General features: G+C 33.4%; 3 protein-coding genes across 7 annotated transcripts; all 3 read left to right on the plus strand.

Annotated features, from left to right (window-relative positions):
• The first annotated feature begins 83 nt into the window (after positions 1–83).
• On the plus strand, positions 84–443 carry LOC101251897 (non-specific lipid-transfer protein 1-like). The gene has a single exon (XM_004242181.3). It carries the CDS (start codon positions 84–86, stop codon positions 441–443), a length of 360 nt encoding a protein of 119 aa, XP_004242229.1.
• A 4,274-nt stretch (positions 444–4,717) lies between these two features.
• LOC101244964 (probable protein phosphatase 2C) lies at positions 4,718–9,676 on the plus strand. The gene is made up of 4 exons (NM_001346135.1): positions 4,718–5,121; positions 6,244–6,450; positions 7,879–8,090; positions 8,895–9,676. The coding sequence occupies exons 1-4, from the start codon at positions 4,978–4,980 to the stop codon at positions 9,457–9,459; spliced, it is 1,128 nt and encodes a 375-aa protein (NP_001333064.1). The 5' UTR covers positions 4,718–4,977; the 3' UTR covers positions 9,460–9,676.
• A 1,144-nt stretch (positions 9,677–10,820) lies between these two features.
• Positions 10,821–20,567, plus strand: LOC101251595 (type 2 DNA topoisomerase 6 subunit B-like). 5 transcript variants are annotated; one of them, XM_069299312.1, is made up of 12 exons: positions 10,823–11,052; positions 11,163–11,271; positions 11,629–11,712; positions 12,699–12,725; positions 14,441–14,549; positions 14,686–14,761; positions 14,856–14,876; positions 15,241–15,413; positions 16,257–16,404; positions 18,407–18,598; positions 18,704–18,832; positions 19,644–20,567. In XM_069299312.1, exons 1-12 carry the CDS (start codon positions 11,011–11,013, stop codon positions 19,947–19,949), a joined length of 1,416 nt encoding a protein of 471 aa, XP_069155413.1. In that variant the 5' UTR covers positions 10,823–11,010; the 3' UTR covers positions 19,950–20,567. The 5 variants fall into 5 exon arrangements, with proteins under 5 accessions (XP_069155414.1, XP_069155413.1, XP_069155417.1 ...); XM_069299316.1 differs by having other exon boundaries at positions 10,824–11,052; positions 19,790–19,914; XM_069299313.1 differs by lacking the exon at positions 12,699–12,725 and having other exon boundaries at positions 10,821–11,052.
• Positions 20,568–23,537: the final 2,970 nt, after the last annotated feature.

Below are 23,537 nucleotides of genomic sequence, written 5' to 3' on the forward strand. Positions count from 1 at the left end.
TCCGTAAGAATATAATATAAATAATACTACTCCACATACATAGTTATTTCACACATTACTCAAATTAAACTACAAATGCTATTATGGCCACTAGCCCTAGAGTAATGCTTCTTTTATTCATCCTGATCATTTACATGGTGGCGGCACCACCGCCAGCTAAGGCGGTGATCACGTGTGACACCGTGTACGATGGTGTTAAGCCATGTCTTAACTATGTCTTGTTTGGTGGAATAGTCTCGACAGATTGTTGTAATGGACTTGAATCTGTTATTGCTTCTGCTACTACTATCGCAGATCATCAGAGCACGTGCTCGTGTATAAAGAGTCTTGCATCGCAAGCCACGGACGATGAACTTAGTCGCGCTGCTAGTATCCCTGGACAATGTGGAGCAACCATTCCTTTCGAGATTAGCCCAAATGTTGATTGCTCAAAGGTGAAGTGAAAGAAAAAAAAAATGGAAATTAAAAAGCTACGAAAATAATATTTTTTCTTGTTTGATTTTAATGTATATATAAATTAAAAGGTATACTATTTGAGGAATGGCCTCAAATAAGTATGTTCCGTAATTTAATTCCACTATAGTTTTATATTTCGATGATAACTTTTATATGTTTAAAAAAACTCCATCTAATTAAATTAAATACTAAACATAAAACCTAATAATTAATTAATGAAAGATTCAAAATGGAAAAAGTGTACTTTAAACTCTTTGTAAGAATCTTCAACAAGAAAAATCAATGGAATTTTTTGGTTGCTAAACTATACACCAAAGGCAAAGGCACCAAGGTCTTCTCATGTTTTGTTCTTTATCAGATTCAATTATAATATTATACTGAATATGTTATTATTATTTTAAATAACTATTTTAATTTTTCGTAATTATTTGATCGAATGAAGTATCATATGATTGGATTGATAATTTGAACTTACGTGAGTAATAAGATGTAAGTTTAGTCCATATTTAAATGAACTCAAAAATAACAATTAATATGTGTATAGAACGTTCTTCATCATATATTAACAGATAAATTATCATTAATAAAACTATTGATTGAGAAATCTTTTTTATTACTTGTGGATTAATGTATGAGCTGATAGTGACTAATTACAATATTTTAAAGTTGAATATATATGCTAGTTTATAAACGTGTAGGCAAATGTCAACACTTTAAGCATCAAATACTATTTCCACTTATTGAAGCAACGTCCATTTTCTTCTTCATACTCTTTTGATAATGTCCAAGTATCCTTCAATCTATGCCCGAAATCTCAGAGACATATTTATACTATATTAAGGTCCTATTACCCCTCTGAACTTATTTTATTAATAATTTTTTACCCCTTTTTAGCCTACGTGGCACTATCTTGTGGGCCCAACTATGGTTGACTTTTTTTTTCAAAATAGTGCTACGTAGGCTAAAAAGGGGTAGAAAATTACTTATAAAATAAGTTCAGGGGGTAATAGGACCTTAGTATAGTATAAGTGTGTCTCTGAGATTTCGGGCATAGGTCGAGGGGGTACTGTGCATTTTCCCATCCATTTAATTACTTGTACAATTAAATTATTGAGATATGATTATAATATAATTGATGATATATGGAAGTTATAAGTCGATTAAATTGGCTTAAACATTTATGGGATAAATGACAGAAATCTCACCTTTTAGTTCTCTCATTACTATTATTTCCTATTAATTTTATAAATTCTCAAAATCTCTTATTTTCACACATCAAATTAATGTATCGGCGCATCTAAAATTAATGTATTTTGTGCATCAAATTAATGTATCATGTATAAAATGTACATCAAATTAGTGTATCATGTATAAAATGTAATGTATCTTACTTAACAATTAATGTATCTCGCGCATCAGATTAGTGTATCAACGCTTACATTATTGTATCATTTGAGGGATTTTGTCATTATAAACTTATTAGGGACAAATGGTAATTTTGCCTTAAGAGTATGTATCTCGCGCATCAGATTAATGTATCTCGCGTATCAGATTAGTGCACATGTATAAAATGTAAATTAGATTATTGTATCATGTATAAAATGTAATGTATCTTTCTTAATGATTAATGTATCTCGCGTATCAGATTAATGTATTAGCGCTTGTATTATTGTATCAGTTTAAGGAATTTCTATAATTATAAACTTATAAAAAACAAATGATAATTTTATCTTTAAAGTATGTGATTTCTGTTCTTTGCCCTTTCTTTTTAGTCTATCTACAGATTTGATTAATACTCAATAGTTATAAGTTGATCATTTTTAACTTGTAATTTTTTTTAGCCTATAAACACTTCTAATTTAAACAAAACATTTGTCATGTTGTTTTAAATATTTTTTCTAATTCTTCAAATACCTTCTTTCGAAACAAAACCTCGAACTTATTCCCCATTCCAAATCCATTGATAATCATTTTCTATACAAATATGTATCTAAATTTATGGGTTTTTTTTATATAAAATAATAATGATATTTTAGTTATTTTATTAAAAATGACAAATAATCAATTTTTTATCCACTAAGCACATGAACGATTAATTATCACTTCCAATAATTTCATTCAAATACGTAATTGTTCATTCATAAAAATAATTTCTAACACTTAACACTTGTTAATTAATTACAACCAATTAACCCAATTAAATTACATGATCATTTATGCAAGTGAGTACTCTTAAAAGACCAATCTACTCTTACTACACAAAACAAGATCGTTATTTAAAGTGATGCATCTTGTTCTTTATATATAACTAAAAAACACACACGTGTGGAATAAGAATAAAATCATGGTAGTACTTTGTAAAATTCTTAATAATCTTTATGCGTAATTTTCAAAATATATTTTTAACATCTATATACTAATTAATACAACTAATTCGCAACTTTGATGTAGTGATTCCTTTATTTTTAATTTGTTTTTCATTCGGTATTTAATATTAGTATTAGAATTTAATTAAGGAGAAGAGTATAAAATGTCTTCAACTATTTGAATTGGTATAAAACTATCCTTCATCTATCTTTCCTCTCTTAAATCCTCCTGTCGTTAATCTTTTGACTCAAAAATACCATCAATATAAATCTTTGGTTCATATTTGGCTTATTTTTAACATTTTTTCTAAAGTAAAATTATTAAATATTTATTTATTATGTTGTCTAATCTGATTTTTCCAGATTTAAAACCTTCACGAATAAATAATAAAAATTACAAATTCATATTTTGACTCGATTCACTTTATAATAATATTTTTTAAAAATATTATTTTCATAATATTTTCCTTTGTATATTTTGAATCAACCTCCAATTTACTATAACACAATTCATAATTGGGGATTTAATTAAAGTCCATACTTGTCCCGTTTGATCGATCTAAAAAAAATTATTATGTTTTATAAATATAAAACTGTCTAACAATTATCCAATTATCTTATTCATTTCCTCCTCTCTTTTTTAAATCTCTTATTATTAATTAGGATATTGAAAAATTAAAAGTTGAAATAAACTTGCATGATCATATATTTTTTAAATTTAATTTGTATTATTTTCATTGTGAGTGGGGATAGAGAAAAATGTAATTTCTGTTCTTTTTATTTTGAATTTTGAATACATACAAAAGAAAAATTGTAATATACATACATGCGTTGTTTAATTTAATCATTTTGTAGTGAACTAATTATTTGTAAATGAATGTAGTTGTTTTTCTCCTTTTTTTCTCCATTTTTTAATTTGTAAGTTAGTTGAAAAAAATAAATTAAAATGATGGACAAGATTCGGAAAAAAAAAAATGAAAGGGAGGAGTGGGGGGATAGGGAGGTGATTTTTCATTTTATTTATTATGAAACCCAAAATCAAGGCAATTACATGAGTCCATATGTTAAGTAACTTTAAATTATTTTAATGAATCAAAATGTCTTTAAACTTTGCAATTTGGTATAAATTTATCTCTCATCCACCCTGTGAGTGTGCGTCGTTAGAAATATAGGCATTTTTGAGTCAAAAGATTGACGCCAATAGGATTCCAAAGACCAAAATATGGATGAAAGACAATTTTGTTCTAATTCAAATATTTGAAGATTATTTTAGGCCATTCTCCAATATAAAAAATAATAATAATAATATCAGAAATTCAAAACTAGAACCTCTAGCTAAAGGAAAACAATCTCATTCACATTTTTTTTTAGGCTTTACAGGAAAATTAACACGCACGATTTAGCTTCTTCTTTTCCCTCAATCTAGTTCAACATTCATATTATACGAAACAAAACCCAAAAGGTCACATAAATGAATCACTTCCAAAAGGCATATCTTGCCATTAGTTTCCATTCTCCTTAACCATTACCCTTGCTCAATTCATAGCCCACAAACTTGTTTTAGCTACGATCATGTTACATTCATAGTCTTGCCTTACCTTGCGTACATATATCGAAAGTCTTATGTTAAATAAATTTGATCATAGCCAAAGTCATTACTATCGAGTCATATCGATCTAAAGATTTAACACTGTAAACTCTAATAAAAATAAAAATATTTGAGCACAATTTTTTTTTATCATACGTAATTTTGTCTCTATCTCTATGAGATACTATATATCATAATAAATTAAATTTTATTGATAGTATAAAACAATTTTATTACTCTTTTTTTTTTTTTTTGGCTTAGAGGACAACTATATTATATTAGCAATATAAGAAAACCTTTTTTAGTTGTTAAAGGAATCACCGTCGTCTTGGTTGAGTCCCCACCTCAAAAACATCGCTGAGAGCCAGAGATCCCTAAATCTCTCTGTTTCCTCCCACACCCTAAAAATCCCTATTTTCCCGCTCCTCAAAACCCTTTACAATCCCCTTTAGTTTTAAACCCTAGATTCAATCAAATTTGCACGGAAGATCCCTAATTTTCTGCAAAATTTCTACATTCATTCACCTTTTTTTTTTTTTTGCTGTGCAGTTATGGTTGAGAATCAAAATGGAAGAAAGTAAATTGATGTTTGATAATTGTAGCAGAGGAAATGAGAGCTCCAGCAACAGCAAACCGCCTAATCCTCTTGCTGGAGATCGCCGTTTAGTAGCTTCTGCCACCAAGAAGGCCCTTGTTCGACACCCCTCTTTGGTAAATTTCTCTTCTTTATCGGAAATGTTTTTATTTTTTTTCCGTTTGATTTATTACTTTGCAAAGTTACTAGTTGGAATGTACTTACCTTAGATCCGGTGTTTGAGAAAAACTTAATTTGTTACTATAAAAGATGAATTATTGAGTATTGAAATGGATACGGAGAATCTATACTAACTAGTTTGGCATTGAGGTGTAGTTTGCTTATTTTGCTGTTTCGTTGATAATTTGGGTTAGTTGTCTTAGTGCAGAAAGGAAACAATTGTTTTGTTTGTTGCATATCCCAGTATGGTATTAATGTGTTTTTGCTTATATCTATAGCTACTTTTGATAAAGATAGCAACCAAAGTTAGGAAGGTTATCGTATGTATTTTCTAAAGCAATGGAGGTTATTCTGTTGCCTTAGTGGGGAGTTGTGTGGAAGTGTTTGGTATTGGATAGTCCAACCGTGTTTGATGTCTGTGCAAAATTAAATGTTGAAATTTACAGGGCACAAGTGTTTCTAATCCTTATCTTTCCGAGTATGTTCACACATGTCCACACACACCCATCTAAAAATCCTCATCTTGTCCATCACTAATGTCACTCCCACCTTGTCCCAAATAGCTTTGTTCTTTATCATAGCTCTCCGAGTATGTCCACACATTCATCTTAGCATCTTCATCTCTTAAAACTTCATCTGCTGAACATGTGCATTCTTGACTGGCATCACTCAGCCCCATACAACAATGTTGGTCTACCACCACTCTACAGAACTTAACTTTAAGCCTTGGTGATACTAAGTTGAATTGCATCTACTAGGAGGATGTAATTTCTTGGTTTATTGCTTGTGATTCTTTGAAATGTATACCTCTTCCATTAATCTAATATGAATTTTGTCCTAGGTTTATATGAAAATTCTTAGTAGGGTAGTTTTTGAAATAATATAAGTTTAATATTTGAACTAATGGATCCGTATACTTTGTTTGTTTGACTGATTTATTTTATTAAGTTTTTCTGGTCTCTTTATCTGGAAATTATGGTGTGTTACTTTGTACTTTTATCTTTCTTTGTATTAGTTGCTAGCCAAAGAACTTGAAACTCTCAGAATGTGTATTGAAGTTTTTAGTGGAGATTTACCAGGTGAGAACCAAGTTGTCAGATGTTCCTCTTGAACCAAGAACAGCTACAGGTGATCATGCAGCAGAGTACCTTCCCATACTTCGCTCAGGTGCTTGGGCTGACATTGGATCTCGGTCAAGCATGGAAGATGTTTATGTGTGTGCCGACAATTTAATGAGCCACCATAGAACAGCTGGTTCTAATGAAGGGACTCATGCATTCTATGGGGTAACAACTTTTTCCACTCTTGCACTTCACGAACTTGAGGCATGATATTAATTTTTGTTTTATAGAAAAAGTATCAGTTGATTACATACGGTGGCAACTCTAACTCCACACAGTTGGGGATAAATTATGTTATAATTATTCAACATTTTGACAGGGAAGCAATGCCTGATTGCTGCAGCTTCCCTGGTTCAGTGAACATTGTGCTACCTTTTTATTTTTCTTATTTTAATTTCATATTCGGATATTCAGACGTATTTGGTACCTGTATGTTGACTTGATCTGTTTGTTTGCGTTAGCATTACACAAGTCTAAATCAATTCTAGTGCTATGTAAATAGCTCTAGATCCACACTCTTCAAGTTCAGATAGTGAACTAACATGAAAAATGAACTGTCAACCTGAGGCTCACAAGTCATAAAAGTACAAATCGTTGAAAAAGGAGGAAAGAAGCACAGACAATGGGCACTTTGAAGTTTCAGAACAAAGTGCAGTTTCTAAATTTTTCTGTACCAGTTCTTTTTTTTTTCCGTAATAAATTGGTGGGATTGGCTGTAATTTCATGGTACTTGGCTGGAATTGCTAGACGGCCGGTAGCCCTTTCCACTCTACATGCTTTGGGAATGTTGGAAACTGATGTGCCAGGAGGGAATGTATTGATTAAATAAATAGTTAGACGGCTTATGTTTTAAGTTTTTGATGTTATTTTCTTCCCACAGCTAGTTGTACATATTGATAAAACTGAGGAAAGGGAATTTATAAGGCCTGCCCCCCCTTAAGTTCACATTGCATGGCCACTTTTTATCCTTGAAGGGGAGGGAGTTGGAATGTTTCTCCTCATACTCAAAATTAATGATATCAGTAAAATCATTCACTTCATACAAAAAGTTTATCACTAAAATCATTTCAAGCATGTACTGTTTGGTGTTTGAAATAATCATTAACTAGTCATTATGCTGCCACCATCAAGACAGTACTGGAGCTGAATGGTGATAAAGAAGTTTCAAGCTGATTAGTGTGTTCAAGGAGTTGCTTATTTACCCACTCTGTTTCATTTCATTATGTTTCCAATAGCAACAATTGCCTGGAGTATTCTCTGAACTGGTGTTTCTGTGGAACTTGAAGTAACACCAAGAGCTGTGATTACTTTCTTGGCTGAGGAAAGAAAAATTCAAATTTTGGGATCCGTTTTAGACATTTCAAAATTTAATTTAGAGTGTAGACCTTTTTTGTGTTGCTTTTGTGCAATGAAACTGAATAATATTGACTTTAAGATCAAGCTCCCTTACAGATTGAAAGTCTTCTTGCTTTTTGATGTTTGTGGTTGTGAAAGCTTTTAGACATTTTGCATATGCATAGTCCATGGTGGATATAGTTTTAAAAAATTGTTTGATCTATTAAAACTCAACCTTTTTCTTTTTCTTAATGCAAGGTTTTCGATGGACATGGAGGAAAACATGCAGCTGACTTTGCTTGCAACCATTTACCAAGGTTTATTGCTGAGGATGAAGACTTCCCAAGGCAGATTGATAGGGCAATTTCTTCTGCATTTTTGCAAACTGATACTGCTTTCGCAGAAGCCTGCAACTTGGATGCTGATCTTGCTTCCGGTACCACTGCTTTGGCAGCCCTTGTTATTGGAAGGTTCACTTGCTCTCAACTTTAATTATCTGTTGTTGACTTAAAATTTCATTTGTTGCACCGTTTAGTTTCCATTTATATTTCATTTTTTGTGAATGGGGCAATGAGTTAAGCCAGGTTCAAGGTGGCCTTAAATTTTAAAGCAATTTGGTACCATTAATTTGTAGGAATTCTGTGTCTTTTCAACTAGAACATCTGCACTACATTTCTACTAGAATATTTTCAATTTTCTCATAGTTTTTCTGTTTTTGATCAGTGGATACTTGTTTCACTGCTAAGTTCTAAATGTAATTTGTTATGTCCAAGATATACAACATGTAAGATCTTGCAGTTAAATTATTTGCTTGAGGCTCTCTATAGATGTCTTGTTGGAAACTTCGATAAATTCCTGTATTTTTCACACACCTATGTACCTCAATCCTTGCAGTTTGGCAAGTACAGTTGCTCTACCGAGGGGCAACAAAGGTTGGAACTTGTACTAATTCTCATGGCACTAGAACTTTGACTAAACACCCCTGTGGAAGCTCTTTCAGTTACTTTTCAGTAATATGTTATCTTGAGATGAGTTTATAGTGCCATCTGCACTCAATATTAGATTTTTCTGAGGGAATTTTCTCCAAAAGGTGTATCTGCAGCATGTCCATGAAAACCGCGACTCTTTGTTCATTTGCCTGTAATATTGTCAATAATTTTTTGGATATCTGCACTGAACTACCCCAGCTATCCATATGGTTTATCAGCCTAGAGTGAGGGGATCATTTAAATATTTTATCTTACTTCTGCTTTGATCTTTTGCATGGGAAGCAGTTCGCTGGTTGTGGCAAATGCAGGAGATTGTAGAGCTGTACTTTGTCGTCGTGGTAAAGCTATTGAGATGTCGAGAGATCACAAACCTGGTTGTTTTGGGGAGAAAGAGCGGATTGAAGCTTCTGGAGGATATGTGTATGATGGCTACCTGAATGGACAACTTAACGTAGCTCGTGCTCTAGGAGATTGGCATCTGGAAGGATTAAAATCTATTGATGGTGGTCCACTTAGTGGAGAACCTGAAGTTATGAGTACCCGACTTACAGAAGAGGACGAGTTTCTCATAATAGGCTGTGACGGTATATGGGATGTATTCATGAGCCAGAATGCTGTTGACTTTGCTCGTCGAAAGCTTCAGGAACACAATAATCCAGTGATGTGCTGCAAAGATCTCGTTGATGAGGCTCTGAAAAGAAAGAGCGGGGACAATTTATCTGTGGTTGTGGTGTGTTTCCAAAAGCAGCGACCTCCCGACTTGGTTGTCCCACGCGGAAGGGTGCATAGAAGCATTTCTGCAGAAGGCTTAAAAGAGTTGCAGGGCTTTTTGGATAGCTTGAAAGATTAAGATAGTAAACCATGACCTTTTTGTTTTATGATCTTTTAGTTTTCAGTTATCCTAGGAGTTAAAAGATCTCTTCTCCCCTCTTTTCGCTGTTCTTCCCTGCCCCTGTTGCTTCTCATTCTTGTAGTTTATGGTTAGATGACGGGAGAGATTGACCAACCAACTGTAACATATGCGGCGCTGTTGTCAGATTAACTAACATTTTCTGTGTTTTAGGTGATTATGAACCTTCTTAAAAAATTCAAACTTAAGACATCATTTCCATTAATTTTTTTCATTTAAGTCTTGCTAGCATATTATCCAACTAAGATGCAGGGTTGGCAGGTGCAAAATGGTCACTGTTTTCCAGACAGTTGATTATCTTGGGTGTGTAGTTCCTATTTGGAGCTTCTCTCTGTTCTTCCTGTTGTGCGCTCCTATAATACTCAGGCTTGCTTGAGTCAACTTCTCCCTGAGATTTGTGCTTTTTTTCAAGTTTATCATCAATTTTTGCATATACGTTGTATTTTTGTTTTTTAACTTACGGGTGTCGTTTTTGTGTTGTTCCAACAGATTTAAGAACATTAATCATTAAATCAGAGAGACTTTTATTTTGCAGCACATTGCATAATCCTACCGTTTCGCCAGTCTTCTGCAGATGCATGTAACCTCACATGTTCTGGTTGAGAGAAAGAGGCTTGAGATTAGCCATTAGGTGAAGTGCCAAGTGATATTGGCCCGTTCAGTCGAGAAAAATAGACTTGAGATTAGCTATAGGTGAAGTGCCAAGGGGAGGATCGACTTGAGCTATGGACTGATTGACATAGTTTAGGAGGCTAAACTAAGTCTATTAAAGAGAGAAATTTCAAGAAATAAGTATGGCTTCGGTTTTATTACTTTGATCAGGTGTAGCTAGGCTGAAGTCGATTAGTCCGAGTATTAAGTGACACTTGAATTATGTCTTCCTTTGCCAATATAAGATAGGTCCATGAACGGGAGCGACGTAAGCATATTAGTGGTTTGTACAAGTTAAAATCAAATGTCAATATAAGATAGGTTGTTGTCTGGGTTCCATATAAGAATGTGAAATATAGGTACAACTCAAGTGTATTAGTTGTATGTCCAAGTCAAAATCAAATGGAGTAAATTTAAATTCTACTCCAAAAATGACAAGTTTCTTTTAATAATTCTTTCATTTTATATGAAAACTTTAATATAGTATTCCATATTATTATAGAAAAATAAATTATAATCTATGGTTGCTTAAGAAATGAAGTTCTCAAATTTAGAGACGTATGATGGATATTTTTTTCTTTGACTACGAAAGACACGATATACATGTGAAAATATAAACAGCAACGAAAATGAAATTTATAATAATGTTAGGTTCGATTCGTTGTTACAAAAGAATTATGGATATGAAAGTATTGGTTATTCATTAATTTAAATTATAATTCTAAATTTGTTCGAGGCTTTAAGCGGCAATATAAACACACCCGAAGCACCCAAAGTTCCAGATGATTGCAATTGGCGGGTATACAGTGCGTGCTTCTTCCTCTGCATACTGCAACTTCAATGGAGATCGAAATCTCTTCTGTGAAAATGCTCTATAAACATGTGATTTTTTTTCCTCCCAAACATAGCCACCATGCATTTCTAATCCAATTTCAACTTGGCATTACTTACAATTTATTCACTTTACTTTCACTCTTCTTCTACTTTTGCAGCTCATTTTCTGCGCCGTTCAACGATGCCGCATGTCCGATGAACTTTGTAGATTATCCGTGAAATTGACCTCGTTTTCTCGATTTGCACTCCCGCTCGTTCGAATATCAGGCAATATCTCTCTCTATAAGAGTGTGTGTTTCGTATCTGTTGTCTCAACGTAATGCCGTACTTCTATATATTTATGTCTATGATGGTATAAGAAGATGTGTCATGCGAGAGTGATTCAGTTTGGAAGGCGCATGGACTAGTTTTTTCTGGATTTATGAAAATCACAATTGCGAGTAATTTTTCCTTCTTTCTGATCCGAAACTTTTTTGTGCTTGTAATGGGAAAATGAAATTGCTGTTTACATAACAATATGCAGAGTTGTAATTTGAAATTCGAGCTGCAGTTCGATTTATTGTGTTAATACAGTTAGCAGAATGAATCTATGATAATGAATCATTAAATTTTTCTCACCAACAGTTTCTGATACTGGTGTTGGGAGCAAACCGGAGGATTACCAATATCTGAAATACGGAGACGATCCTACTCTGGCTAATCAATGGGGTAAGAAATTGGCGATTACATGCTTATTAAGTTTTGACTCTATTTTTCCCAACTTATATTTCTCAGAGAGTTATACCTGATACACACATAGCTTTGGTTTAAGGTTCAGTAGACACAGAGCTCTCATCTAAACATATATGTGTCTCGTACATATGAAGGAAACAAGACCTCACACTAAAAGAACTTCGACCAACATTTTAAGATATATTTTTTCACCACATTGATATGTGAAGAATTGCAACTTATAATAATTTTCGTATTGTTTTTGGGATATTTAAATTTTAATTCTAAAGTATTGGTTTAATCTAATCCAATATTGTTTTGAAGTTTGAAGATTAGTCAAATTGACTATCAAAAAGTGAAAAGTGACACATATTGGGACAAGAGGAGTAACGATCTATTTTCGTGTTTAGGCACAACACCGAGACAATTGCTCATGTGGTTCCAGATGGTGCATGTCCCTTAATCCATGACTAAAATTTATTCTGACCAACTAAAATGCTGATTAAAGTACTAGAAAACATCACTGTCTACTCCATCCCTTGGAGTAGAAGCATAATTTGATGCACAACTTGAGATACTTGGAAGTTGGAACATTGTTCTTCAGATTTGAGCTAACAGATTAGGGAGCTGAGAAAGAGGAGTATATTGTGGGGTGAGATGAAAGAGAAAGAAATATGATGATTCTAGGGGAAAAAGTAAGAGAATATTCATCAAGTGTACTGGTTGCATAAATGCCTTTGTTTTACTCCCATGGCCGCCAAACAAGAAAAATGGAAAACAACATAAAGAGAGGAAAAATAAATAACTAACATAAAAATTCAATTTATAATTTTCTCACCGCATTTCACAGGTATTGCAACTCAAGATTATGTGTTTCGGCCTTTAATGTCGTCCTGCCTGGAAGATACTATTGAAAAGCCTTCCATGAGTTTTTTTATACCACCTGTTAGGAGCGCTGATAATATAGTATATTTACATTGCAGATGGGATGATTTCTCTTGCAACTACAAGTAAGTCTTACCCTTCTAGGTGAATAATTCTTTTGCCTAGTCAGATTTGTCGTTAGGATAAAAATTGAGAAATTTTGAAAATAGTAGTAATATTTTTGTGATGTATGATTGAAGTTGTATCAATAAAGTACTGTAACTACTTCAACTGTAGAGGATGAACTTCTTGCTTGCCTTCTGCTCCTCTGAACTTTGCTTCATTAGTTTTCTAAAACTCTTGTGAGCTGAGATTTGATTGGTTTTTCCATTAGTCTATGGTTTGGTGGCAGTTTATGCATGACAGCTAGCTAGTCCTGTTCTTTCCTTTGTACTTTGAGGGATTTGATAATGACCTGAAGATTAGAGGCAGCTTTCTAAAGTGCAGATACTTAGAGGTTGAATAACGCCACAACATTTTGGTTTTGCTATTCGAACAGTCTCAGAACCTTGAAACGCTAAAATAGAAAAGAGGCATTACCAATAAAGCAACTATACATTTTCTTATGGTAAATTACAACAACTACTTCTCATATGTGGAGTCTAGGGAGGGTACAATGTAATTCCACAAGTAAGGTCTGGGGAGTATAGAGTGTACACAATTCTTATTCCTACCTCGTGGAGGTAGAGAGGCTGTTTCTATGAGACCCTCTGCTCAAATACAACAAATCAAAATAATTATGTAAAAGGCAGTGTAGAAAACAGGTCAATTAATAAGCGAAGTAGTACATACTGTCCAAAGAAAGAACAGTTCCAATAACGAAATAATGCGGTAATCGAATTACAAAAAAGATATATGATAACAACTATCAAAAGCAAGAAAAAAAACATGTATAAGACTAATACTACAACATACGCGATACTTCCAGACTCCTGACAAGCCTAATCTCGCTGAAAAGTGAGATAGAACTCAACTACCTACTAACTTTCTACCCTAATCCACGATCTCCATATCCTCGTGTCCTCGGTAAGTTGAAGCTGCACCATGTCCTATCTAATCACCTCTACAGCTCTACCCAATACTTCTTCGGTCAACCTCTACCTTTCCTCTTACCCACTATATCCAGCCTCTCACGCCTCCTTGCATCTGTACCTCTCCTCTTCTATGCCCAAACCATCTCAGGCGTTCGCTTCCCTCAGCTTGTCCACCACGGAGGCCACTGCCACTTTGTCCTGGATATCTTCAATTATAATCTTATCTCTCCTAGAATGCCCACACATCCATCTGAACATCCTCATTTTTCTAACTTGTATCTTGTGAACAATGTAAATTGGGATCAACTGTTTACTCAGAACGTCTCATCGCTAACTCTTCTCTGAATCCTGGCTAATCACGTCTTGAATGATACAGTTCCTTAACCAGTAAATTTTAATGACAGAATACATGATCATCTGTGTCAACTTCACAAAGGTTGTATACACTAAAAAGCGGAATTGATGCAGTTTGACAGTTCATCGAACTTTATGTTGGTATCCAACTTAACAAAAACCAATCAAGCTCACACAACTTGTCTTTTAGCTTAGGGTGATCATTATCTCCTAGTAATAAACTGTTGGAATTGCTTTGGAAGAATGGCTTCTGGATATAATTATCTTTCATAATGACAGGTTTATAACTTTATATAAGTTTTACATATATAACATATTTCTTACCTTTGACAATTAGACAACGTTGGAAGTACTCCTATATCTCATAGGATTGAGAACATTTGGTTGTCTAAACTGAGGGATGAAAGTTGCAGGCACATCTGATAGTGAGATACACAATTTAAACGTAAATCTAAAAGATTCTAATTCTGCTGGAAGACTGACAAAGCTACCCTCAACTGCAAAGAATGGTGCCAAATTCAGGTATGCCATTTTCAGGGGCTCCATCCATGTGATGCTACTCTTAAATTAGTTTTCTCTTGACCATACCCATCTAGTCTTTTCCTTCCTTTCTATGCTTCTGTCTTTCCGCACATGGTTAATTACTTATACCTTGCAGTGGGACTGAAGTATCAATATCAATATCCAAGAGCCTTGATGACTTGTTGGCAGAGATTACTTGCTTTCTTCAAAAGGTTCATTTTCATGTCTATCAGCTGATTCTAGCTATGATTTCCTAAATTGTATGAAAAATTCTCTAACTACAGTTTTTCATTGCTATCTACGCAGATGATCCTTCTGAAGATTCCGGTTAGTTCATTACTTTTCTTGAAATGCTTTATATTCAAATCAAATGCAACTATCTTCTCTATAGACCCCTCTTATAAATCATAGCTACTAACTGCTCAGACAGCTCAAGGCGTTCAGTGTGAACCTACTAAATGCAAGTGTATATATTTTGGATGAGTTCACCATGTCAAAAATATTTCTTTTGTTACCAGATTCGCATTAAAATTCGAAAGTTTTAAGCTTTTATATGTCATTTTAACCTACTTCTTTGGCCTTGTTATATTTTGAAAAGCTTACCTTTTTCCCTATCCTGTTTCCTAGGAGTTACCTAGGAGCCTAGGACCACTACCTCTCTGTGGCTGATGGCTTGTTTCTCTTCTTACAGAAAGTTGTAATGGAACTCTTAGTATGTGGTGATGATCCTTTGAGTTCACAGATTGAAAGTCGTATTCTGGCAATTGAGGGCAGCTCTGCATATTCTCCTATTGAAAGCATAGAAAGCTTGAAAGTGGGACTCAAGGATTATATTCGCAAGCACCAAACTTGCTTCTCAATTGGGTAAGTACTAGAAAGGTGCTAGGTTTTGGTTAATGAATGATGATGCATTCCAACCTCTAGTTTTTGTTGAAGGTTGGATATAATGTATTAGTAGGTCTAACTTCCACATGTTGAAATCATAATTCTTAGGTGCTAATATAAAAAGATAACAAAGAGTACACTTTGACATAGTTACCCTGAACTTTGTCATTTCCTTGTTTTACATGAACTATTTCATCTACTAACTTTAAGCTAGCCTTTCATTCTACAATTTTCCCATTAAAAAGTGTGACATTTGCAGTTCTTCTCTCTTTCTTATGTGGTTTTGTCTGTATGCCTGACCGTTCATTAAGCTACTTCAGTGTGATATAAAGTAGTGCATTATTGTTCTGAAATATACAATTTGTAGATTTTACCTTCTTGAAATACTGGTTACAAATAGTTAGATTGAGTGAAGATGGGAAAAAGAAGCTTGGGATACACTGGACCAGGTGAGAGAAAATCAGGATCAAACATAAAAGGAAATGCTAGAACTCCAACCATAGAAGCAGACTGAAGGAGGAGTAGAGGCAAGACAATTGATCACATGTAGCATGCAGGAAGTAGTACTTAAGTTATTTAAAATCTGGTTGACAGCTCAATTGACTCCTTCAATTTGATGTAGGAGGATTTAAGTTTGATAATGTAATTTAGTTAAGATCTATTTGTGGTGCTAAACGGCTCATATGGTATATGTAAAATTGCAGCATCTCATATAAGATCTTTGGAGATGTAACTGTTGTGCAGAGCCAAAAACAAAACGAAAATATCAATGTGCATTGCATTAAACACGGCTGTACATAAAGTCGTTGTTTCTTATTTCAGGGAAAACCTGAAGGTTGGAACTGGGGTTGCTAATTCTTCAGATAGTTCTCAGGGAAATAGCCAGGTGGTGGAAGCTGTTGTGATTATCAATGAGATGTCAGAACTAGTTCATTCTTCCAGCATCAGTGAACAAGACATGAAAACAGAGGTTTGCTTTGGATTAATTGAAGAAGACTCTTAAAAGCATAAAATATGTTTGCATTCCAATATCTGCTTTATTAATTATGTTGTGATCAAATGTTAGATAATAGTTCACTGTAAAGATGCCATGTTGCATATTCTTTCCCAACATCTTTTAACTTGTGTTTTGAGTTCATTTGTTGTCCTAGAATGTGTGGATTGTGAAAACTAATGATAATATCACAGATATGCATTCTTTGGGATTTCAACTTTCCGGGATCTTTTATCACTATGAATGTCTTGTTTTCATATAAGCATGGTGCACAAGGTGAAGAACCTTGTGCACTTTATGGTGTGTGGAGGCTAAGATTTATGCAATTTCCCCTACATCATGGAGTAGATAGCTATTTATGTGAGTAATAACTGAAAAATATTTTTGAACTTCTGAGGGCCAAGAAGTGGACCTTTTTCTTTATGGCCATCTTGATGACATTGGATTGGATATGTTACATTACACATACAACAACTATGTCTCAATCCCAAGCAAGTTGGGGTTGGCAATATAATCCTCACGGACCATGTGGCTCCATTTATGTTCATAAATAGATTTACATATCAGGAAACAAAATTCTATGTGGAAAGTGTGATTTTCATATTGTAATATAAAATAAACTATTTCCTAAAATCTAGAGTATACCCAGTGTATACCAAACAGGATACATTAATAATCCGATCTTATTATACTGTGGACAAATATAGTCTCTGGTATTGAGTCTAATTAAATATTGCTTATTAAACTTCGAGGATATCAAAAGTTTTTGCTAAGTGAACTATACAAGTTATAGGTTGGCTGTCCCAGCCATTTCTAGTCCTTACAGTTGTTTCCAAAAGTATACGATGGAGGGGGACTTAATATCTAATCTCCAAAGTAAACGAAATACAAGTGAGGACACAAAGGAAGGTTTTGGAGAAATCCTATTTATCAGTTAAGCTCACAAAACAGGTGCGATGAACATATGAAGATTCCAATATGAATCCTCACTTACTCACTAACCTTGACCAATTCCTTTTTTCTGTGTCTTGATTCTAAAGTTAGCAAAGCCAACTTTATCCATGATATAAACTCCTCTCACTGCTTGAGGGAGCTCATTAGCAGATATAGAAATTCTGTAAGATTGTTTGATAGCTTCAAACTTAGCTAGCCCATCTTCCATGGCATTGAGTTCCCCTTCCGTTTGTGCTTGTCAAGATATTCTGGATTCTGGATATCAAGTAGCTTTGATGGTTCACTGATGCCATTGATCATATCCACTACTATTTTAAAGTCCATTTCGAGTAGCACATTGTAATTCCATTATCTGGAAACCCCTGCAAGCCAGCGCTAGCTGCAACACCCAGCATTTCTAGAACTTAAAGGAAGAAGCCCTAAGAAGGCCATGACAATTTTTCCCTGATGACCTCTTAGAACCCCCCCTTCTCCAGCTAGTTCCCTTCTAACATTGAACTGCCATCAGTGTTGAGTTTGACATAATTTTGAGTAGGCTTGTTCCACTTTTTTTTTCCGATCAAAGGGTTACTATATTATAATATTTAAAGATTGACAGTAGTAACAGGTTCTTCGCCCGTTGCCAAGGACAGATCGTTGTTAATAGTTTGGGTCATATTCCGACCCTGAATAATACAAATTGAGGGCTTGTTCCAGTTGACAGTAATACAAGTGAGCTTTGGCTTAAGTTATACACTAATCACAAACCTCCCTCCTGTTGGAGTTTAAGTTAATCAACCCCAAGATCTTTGAAATGGCAATATTCAGATTAACAAAATATTTAAGCAATTTTTTTAAAAATTAAGTTCCATATATCTGTTGATGAGCTGCTGTTGAAGTTTTTAAAAATTTATCACTAAGCATTACTTGCTCGTCTTCTTTCAGTTAAGCCAGCATCTTGCACGCCTTCACATTTTCTTTTCAGTATTGTAGTTTGTTTGTGTTTCTTTAATTTGTATTAATGATCTTCTATGCCTGATTTCAGATCTTATATTTCAAAGACTTTGTACCTTGTTCTATTGCTCCGTCATCCCTCGATGCATTCACAAGCATCAACTGGAAAAGCTATGGGTTGGCTCTGCGGAGTGTTGCAGATCATGATGATAGTGTAATGCTGGAATGGGAGAACCTGGCACCAGATTTACAAATTCATATTGCCATCCATTGTTACCATAGAAAATATCCATCATAATATAATACATATCCATGAGAATTGACATGGTCATACACTCTTAGCATTAACTTCAAACAATGAGTATTGTCTTTTGCTTAACTTGCTGACAAGGTGAAACAGTGGGTTGCAGAAAGCAGTTCACCTGATCGAAATCTAGCTAGAAAAGCTATCAAGTGTGCTTTGGATGACTTGAAAGAAAATAATCAAGGGGTTCTCCTAAGTACACGTGCACTTAAGGTAATGTTTTCACTCTTCTTTGCATTCTTTATGGTCATTGGATTTTCTAGTTCCTGGTATTGGCTTGGCTATGAACAAAATACCTCCCGTTGTTCGATCTATTCTGCATTCTTATACGTCCATACCCAATTGTGAAGCAGAAAAAGTAGTTTTTTCTTCTTCTTCTTCTTCTTCTTCTTTTGATACGGATTTTTAAAGAGTGCTAAGCAGACAGCATTCAGTAATTCCAGTTGGCTAGGTAATTCACATACAGAAACTAGGCATGCTGTGGAATTAACATTCTTTAGACCATATGACTAGTGCTGATTGAATCTGAATAAGGGATGACAATTATTCAAACATAAATAAGAGCATCGATTGGCAAGAAATCTATTCTCATTGCCTCATTGGGGATGAAAGCTTCCTAGAAAAAATTCTCCTTTTTACTGGGAATGGCTTTTACAGCATCATCTATTTAGCACCGTTGTTCCAGGTTGTCAGATATATAGCATTTTTATTAGCTGGAAGTGCATATGCTTTCATATGTTTCTGCAGAATCCTTTTAAATTCAGTACCCATATCCATGGTCAGGGGCGTACGTAGTTTGACAGTAGCTAATGTATCCGCAACCTCTATATCCCAGACATTTGCTATATATTTGAATAGTTTTGTATATAACTTAGCAATAGGTGCAATAGGATTTCCACATGAACCAATTTAAAATCTCGATACACCTTCTACCTGATTATGATCTTGTTTGAGCTTGAAATGGCCAAAATTTCAGTTTTCCTTCGCGTACATAGCTAAGGTTCTAAATTTGTTTCTCCCACAGACCTGTGATTATGCACCTGACCTTGCAAAAACGCTTGCTCACCTGATCTTTTCCTCCAATGACTTGAACTTCCAAGAAGAATGTTGTTCTCTTCTCGGGGTACAGTCTCAAGAGGTTAACATTAATAATATTGGAAATTGCATCAGGGAGAAGATTATTTCAGTCATCGGATTAAATGATCGTAACTCCCATAAGCATAAAGAAGCCCCAACCTTCCTATTTGACGATGATTGTTTCCAGAAAGAGGATTTCATGGACGAGGAATATCAAGAAGGTTTAGAATCTTACAACTCTTTGGATCTATAGAAGGTTAGGAGCATTATTAGATGTCCAATTATTAATCTCTTCTCTAATATGTTTATAGTTTACCTCACAATCAAATTATTCTAGTTACTTCTGCTTGGCTTTATTATTGCTATGGAAAAGGGTAAGTTGAATTTTTTGGTCCAAAGTAGATAAACTGATACTCAATTATTTCTACAACGTTGTGGTGAAAAAGAGAATATATATATTCAAAATTTCATTCTCTCAGTTTTTTCCATGTTAGTGAAATATCTAAGGATTCATTTTGTCACAGATTTTGGAAGTATCTTGTAGAATTATTATCTTTAGTCAGAAATCATCTAGTTTTTGGGAGATCAGTTTTCAAATCTCAAAAGCTACTTCAAACTTGTTTTTGCCCCAAAATCTTACATTTTATAAAAGTGCCCCATCGATTACTTCAGATTTATTTTGCTTGATTTGTATACTAATATTTTCTTAAGAATTGTAAACCCTTGTCAACATATATGTGATTTTTCATCTCCTACCTTGAATACTACTTGCTTATAATGAAGTCATTAAAAATATTCTGTATAATTTGGAAATAATATGTTTCATTTCTGTCTTTCGACTAATATCTCATTACTAACTCAGCCTTGCTGCTTTGAAAATTTTCTCGTATAATAATTAATATCAGCCTAAGATAAATTCTTTTCCTTGAGGCTTGAAGCACTTGAGATCTTTGGCTTCTTCCATTCATTTTTTTGGACCTCGCATGTTCTTAAGATATAATTACTAGTGTTAGTATTTTATCACAAATACTCATATAAATTGGTGTATAGTTTTTTGTCTTAAGAAATGATTTGGAAATAAATAATTGTATTATATATTTTTAAAATATTAGACAAGTAAAAATGAATGGAGAAAGTATTTTTTCGCTTAAAAATTAGTGAAAGAATACATTTAAAAATTTGGTAAAGTTCTTCGTTGATATAAATTTCCAAAAGTGAAAAGCACACAAATCGCAATGAAACAGTCAAAGTCGAATATGAGTGAATTTTTGAATCGTGGACTATGGTCTTATAGGCAGTCCGGAGCTTAAAGGGTGAAAAATATTATAAAGTTTCTAAAATGGTATATGAATTTTTTTTTATACCAAAACAGTTAAATTGCTGTGAGGAAGCAGCGGTTTTGTTCGCCGGAGTTTTGAAAAATCGCTGCTATAGCAACGATTTGTACATTTGCATTTTTAAAAAAAAATTAAAACAAATTGCTGCAGTTGCAGCAATTTACGTAATATTTTTTTAAAAAAAAATTAAGTAAATTGCTGCGCTTACAACGATTTAATAATATATATATATTTTTTTTAATTTTAAAGTAAATTTCTGCAAATGCAGCGATTTACCTAAATTTTTATTAATTGATCATTTAATACCTAATTTTATTAAATGCATAATAAGTTATAATGAAGAAAGAAAGAAAAAGAAACATACTGGGTAAAAACTATACTCCAAGAAATGGAAAATCGATAGGCATTTACTCCAAGAGACTCCATTATGTAAATTTAGCTTTAAAATTTAAAAAAAATATATTATATTCAGTGATTTACTAAAAATTAAAATATGTAAATCGCTACAATTGCAGTGATTTATTTAAAAATTAAATTTTTTTTTACGTAAATCGCTGCTTTTGTAGCGATTTCCTTTAAAAAGAATTTTAAAAAAAAATATTTTGTAAATTGTCGCGAGTGCAGTGATTTATGTTTCTTTTTAAAAAAATGCAAATTTACAAATCGCTGCTCTAGAAGCAATTTTTCAGAACTCCGACGGATAAGAAAGTATTTTCACATATCATTTTGAAAATTTTGTTAACATTTTTCACCCTTTAGGCTCCGAACTCGTCTTATAGGTCAACGTAAAACACACTTATGTTTTACATCTCTTTTCCCCCTAAAATGTAGCCCACCTTTTATAGGTAGTTAGCTTTCAACAAATTAACTAAAGAAAGGCCAACTCAAGAGATGAATATATATTTTCCTTGCTGGATGATAAGATTTGTTGCTTTCAAGATATGGGAATCTACATATATTAACAGACAAGATTTAAAAGTTTCTCCATTCATAAATTAAGAATTTTCTTTCAACACGATTTTATTAGTTAGACTTGCAATCAATCGATAAAGTTAATTCCAGTATCGAATAACAATGTTTATTTAAAGTGGCTACAACCATAAAGATATATAGCTCGTGCGTGCTAGCTACTGTAATATATAAGTATTGATGTAATGATTGAAGCAAGTAAGCCAATCAAGGTTGCTTCATCATGCAAGTGTAGGCCATTCACATTATTTGGCTGTCCCCAATGTGGAATCATCTATATTTTTTTCATCTATGTTGAATTTTTTGTGCACTTGTTTTTTTTTATATTTGTTAAATTAAAATTTTGATTCTGTCACTACAAACATTGATTGATTATAGATGTATGTGAATTGTGAAGTTATATAAAGAACTCACATGAGATTTGATTGGTGGTAAGATCATAAAACATATAGCTAAATAGTGAAAAGGAAAAGAATACTTCCTTCATTTCAACTCCATCTTTTTCTTTGTGACAGCTTTTTAATTATAACTTTTCATCGGATATATTCAGAACTGCAAGATTAAGAAGCATTTTGATACATACGTGTCGATCCTCAAAAAAAGAAGATGTTGGGTGGCATGGAACTAGTGGTAATTAATCCATCTGCTGATGGTATAAGTGGTACATATCCGACCTTCACTGGAAGTGTCAAGTGAAAGTCAGACAAAAAATTCAAACAACGACCGTAATACATTTGATCTAACAAAAATTTTATGCATGGGGTATGGTAAACCGAAAGTAAGTCACTTACCTTGGACCTCCAAATTTGAGGGATGAGTGAAATGTGAAAGTCATTCTTTAACAATAATAAGATTATTACAAGTATTCTTAAAAAAAGTAAAAAAAATTGTACCATACATTTCAATCTTTAGTTTAAGACTACGAGTTTTAAAAGCTTATATTTTTTTTAATTAAACTTCAAACCTGTTCAAATCAAAATCACACGAATAAATTGAAACTCCATCAAAAGTGCTTGAGCAGCACTTAGATGGGGTCATCTTAGTTGAGAATCACTCATCGCAATCAAGCCCTTATCATTATTGTTCCCATTGAATAAGGAAATTCCCACTCTACTAATTTTTGTTGCTCTTCTTTCTAACATAAATTATTTCTATCAAGAAAGTTTTACGATTTTTTGGGAGGGAAACAATTAGTAGTAATAAAATTCTAAAAATATGAATGAAAAATTGTTTCATATAAATATTTCTATTATTCATAAACCTATATATTATAAACAAAATAGTAAAGTATTATGATTCTACGATCAAAGGACGTCCAACAATGAATGAGATTGCTCTATTTTTAATCAGCAATTTTAGATTCAAGCCTTGATATACAAAAATTCTCGATAAAAAAACGCTTGCGCTAGTTATAGTGTGGCAAATAACATATGCAACCTCCATCAGTAAGAACCTTATAATTAGGACTAGCTCATTTTATTACTTTTTTCATTTTTAGTAATATGATAATTGTTAATGTACATGTGCTACTTGGT

This window comes from Solanum lycopersicum, chromosome 6, assembly GCF_036512215.1.
Source record: "Solanum lycopersicum chromosome 6, SLM_r2.1".
NCBI lineage: Eukaryota > Viridiplantae > Streptophyta > Magnoliopsida > Solanales > Solanaceae > Solanum > Solanum lycopersicum.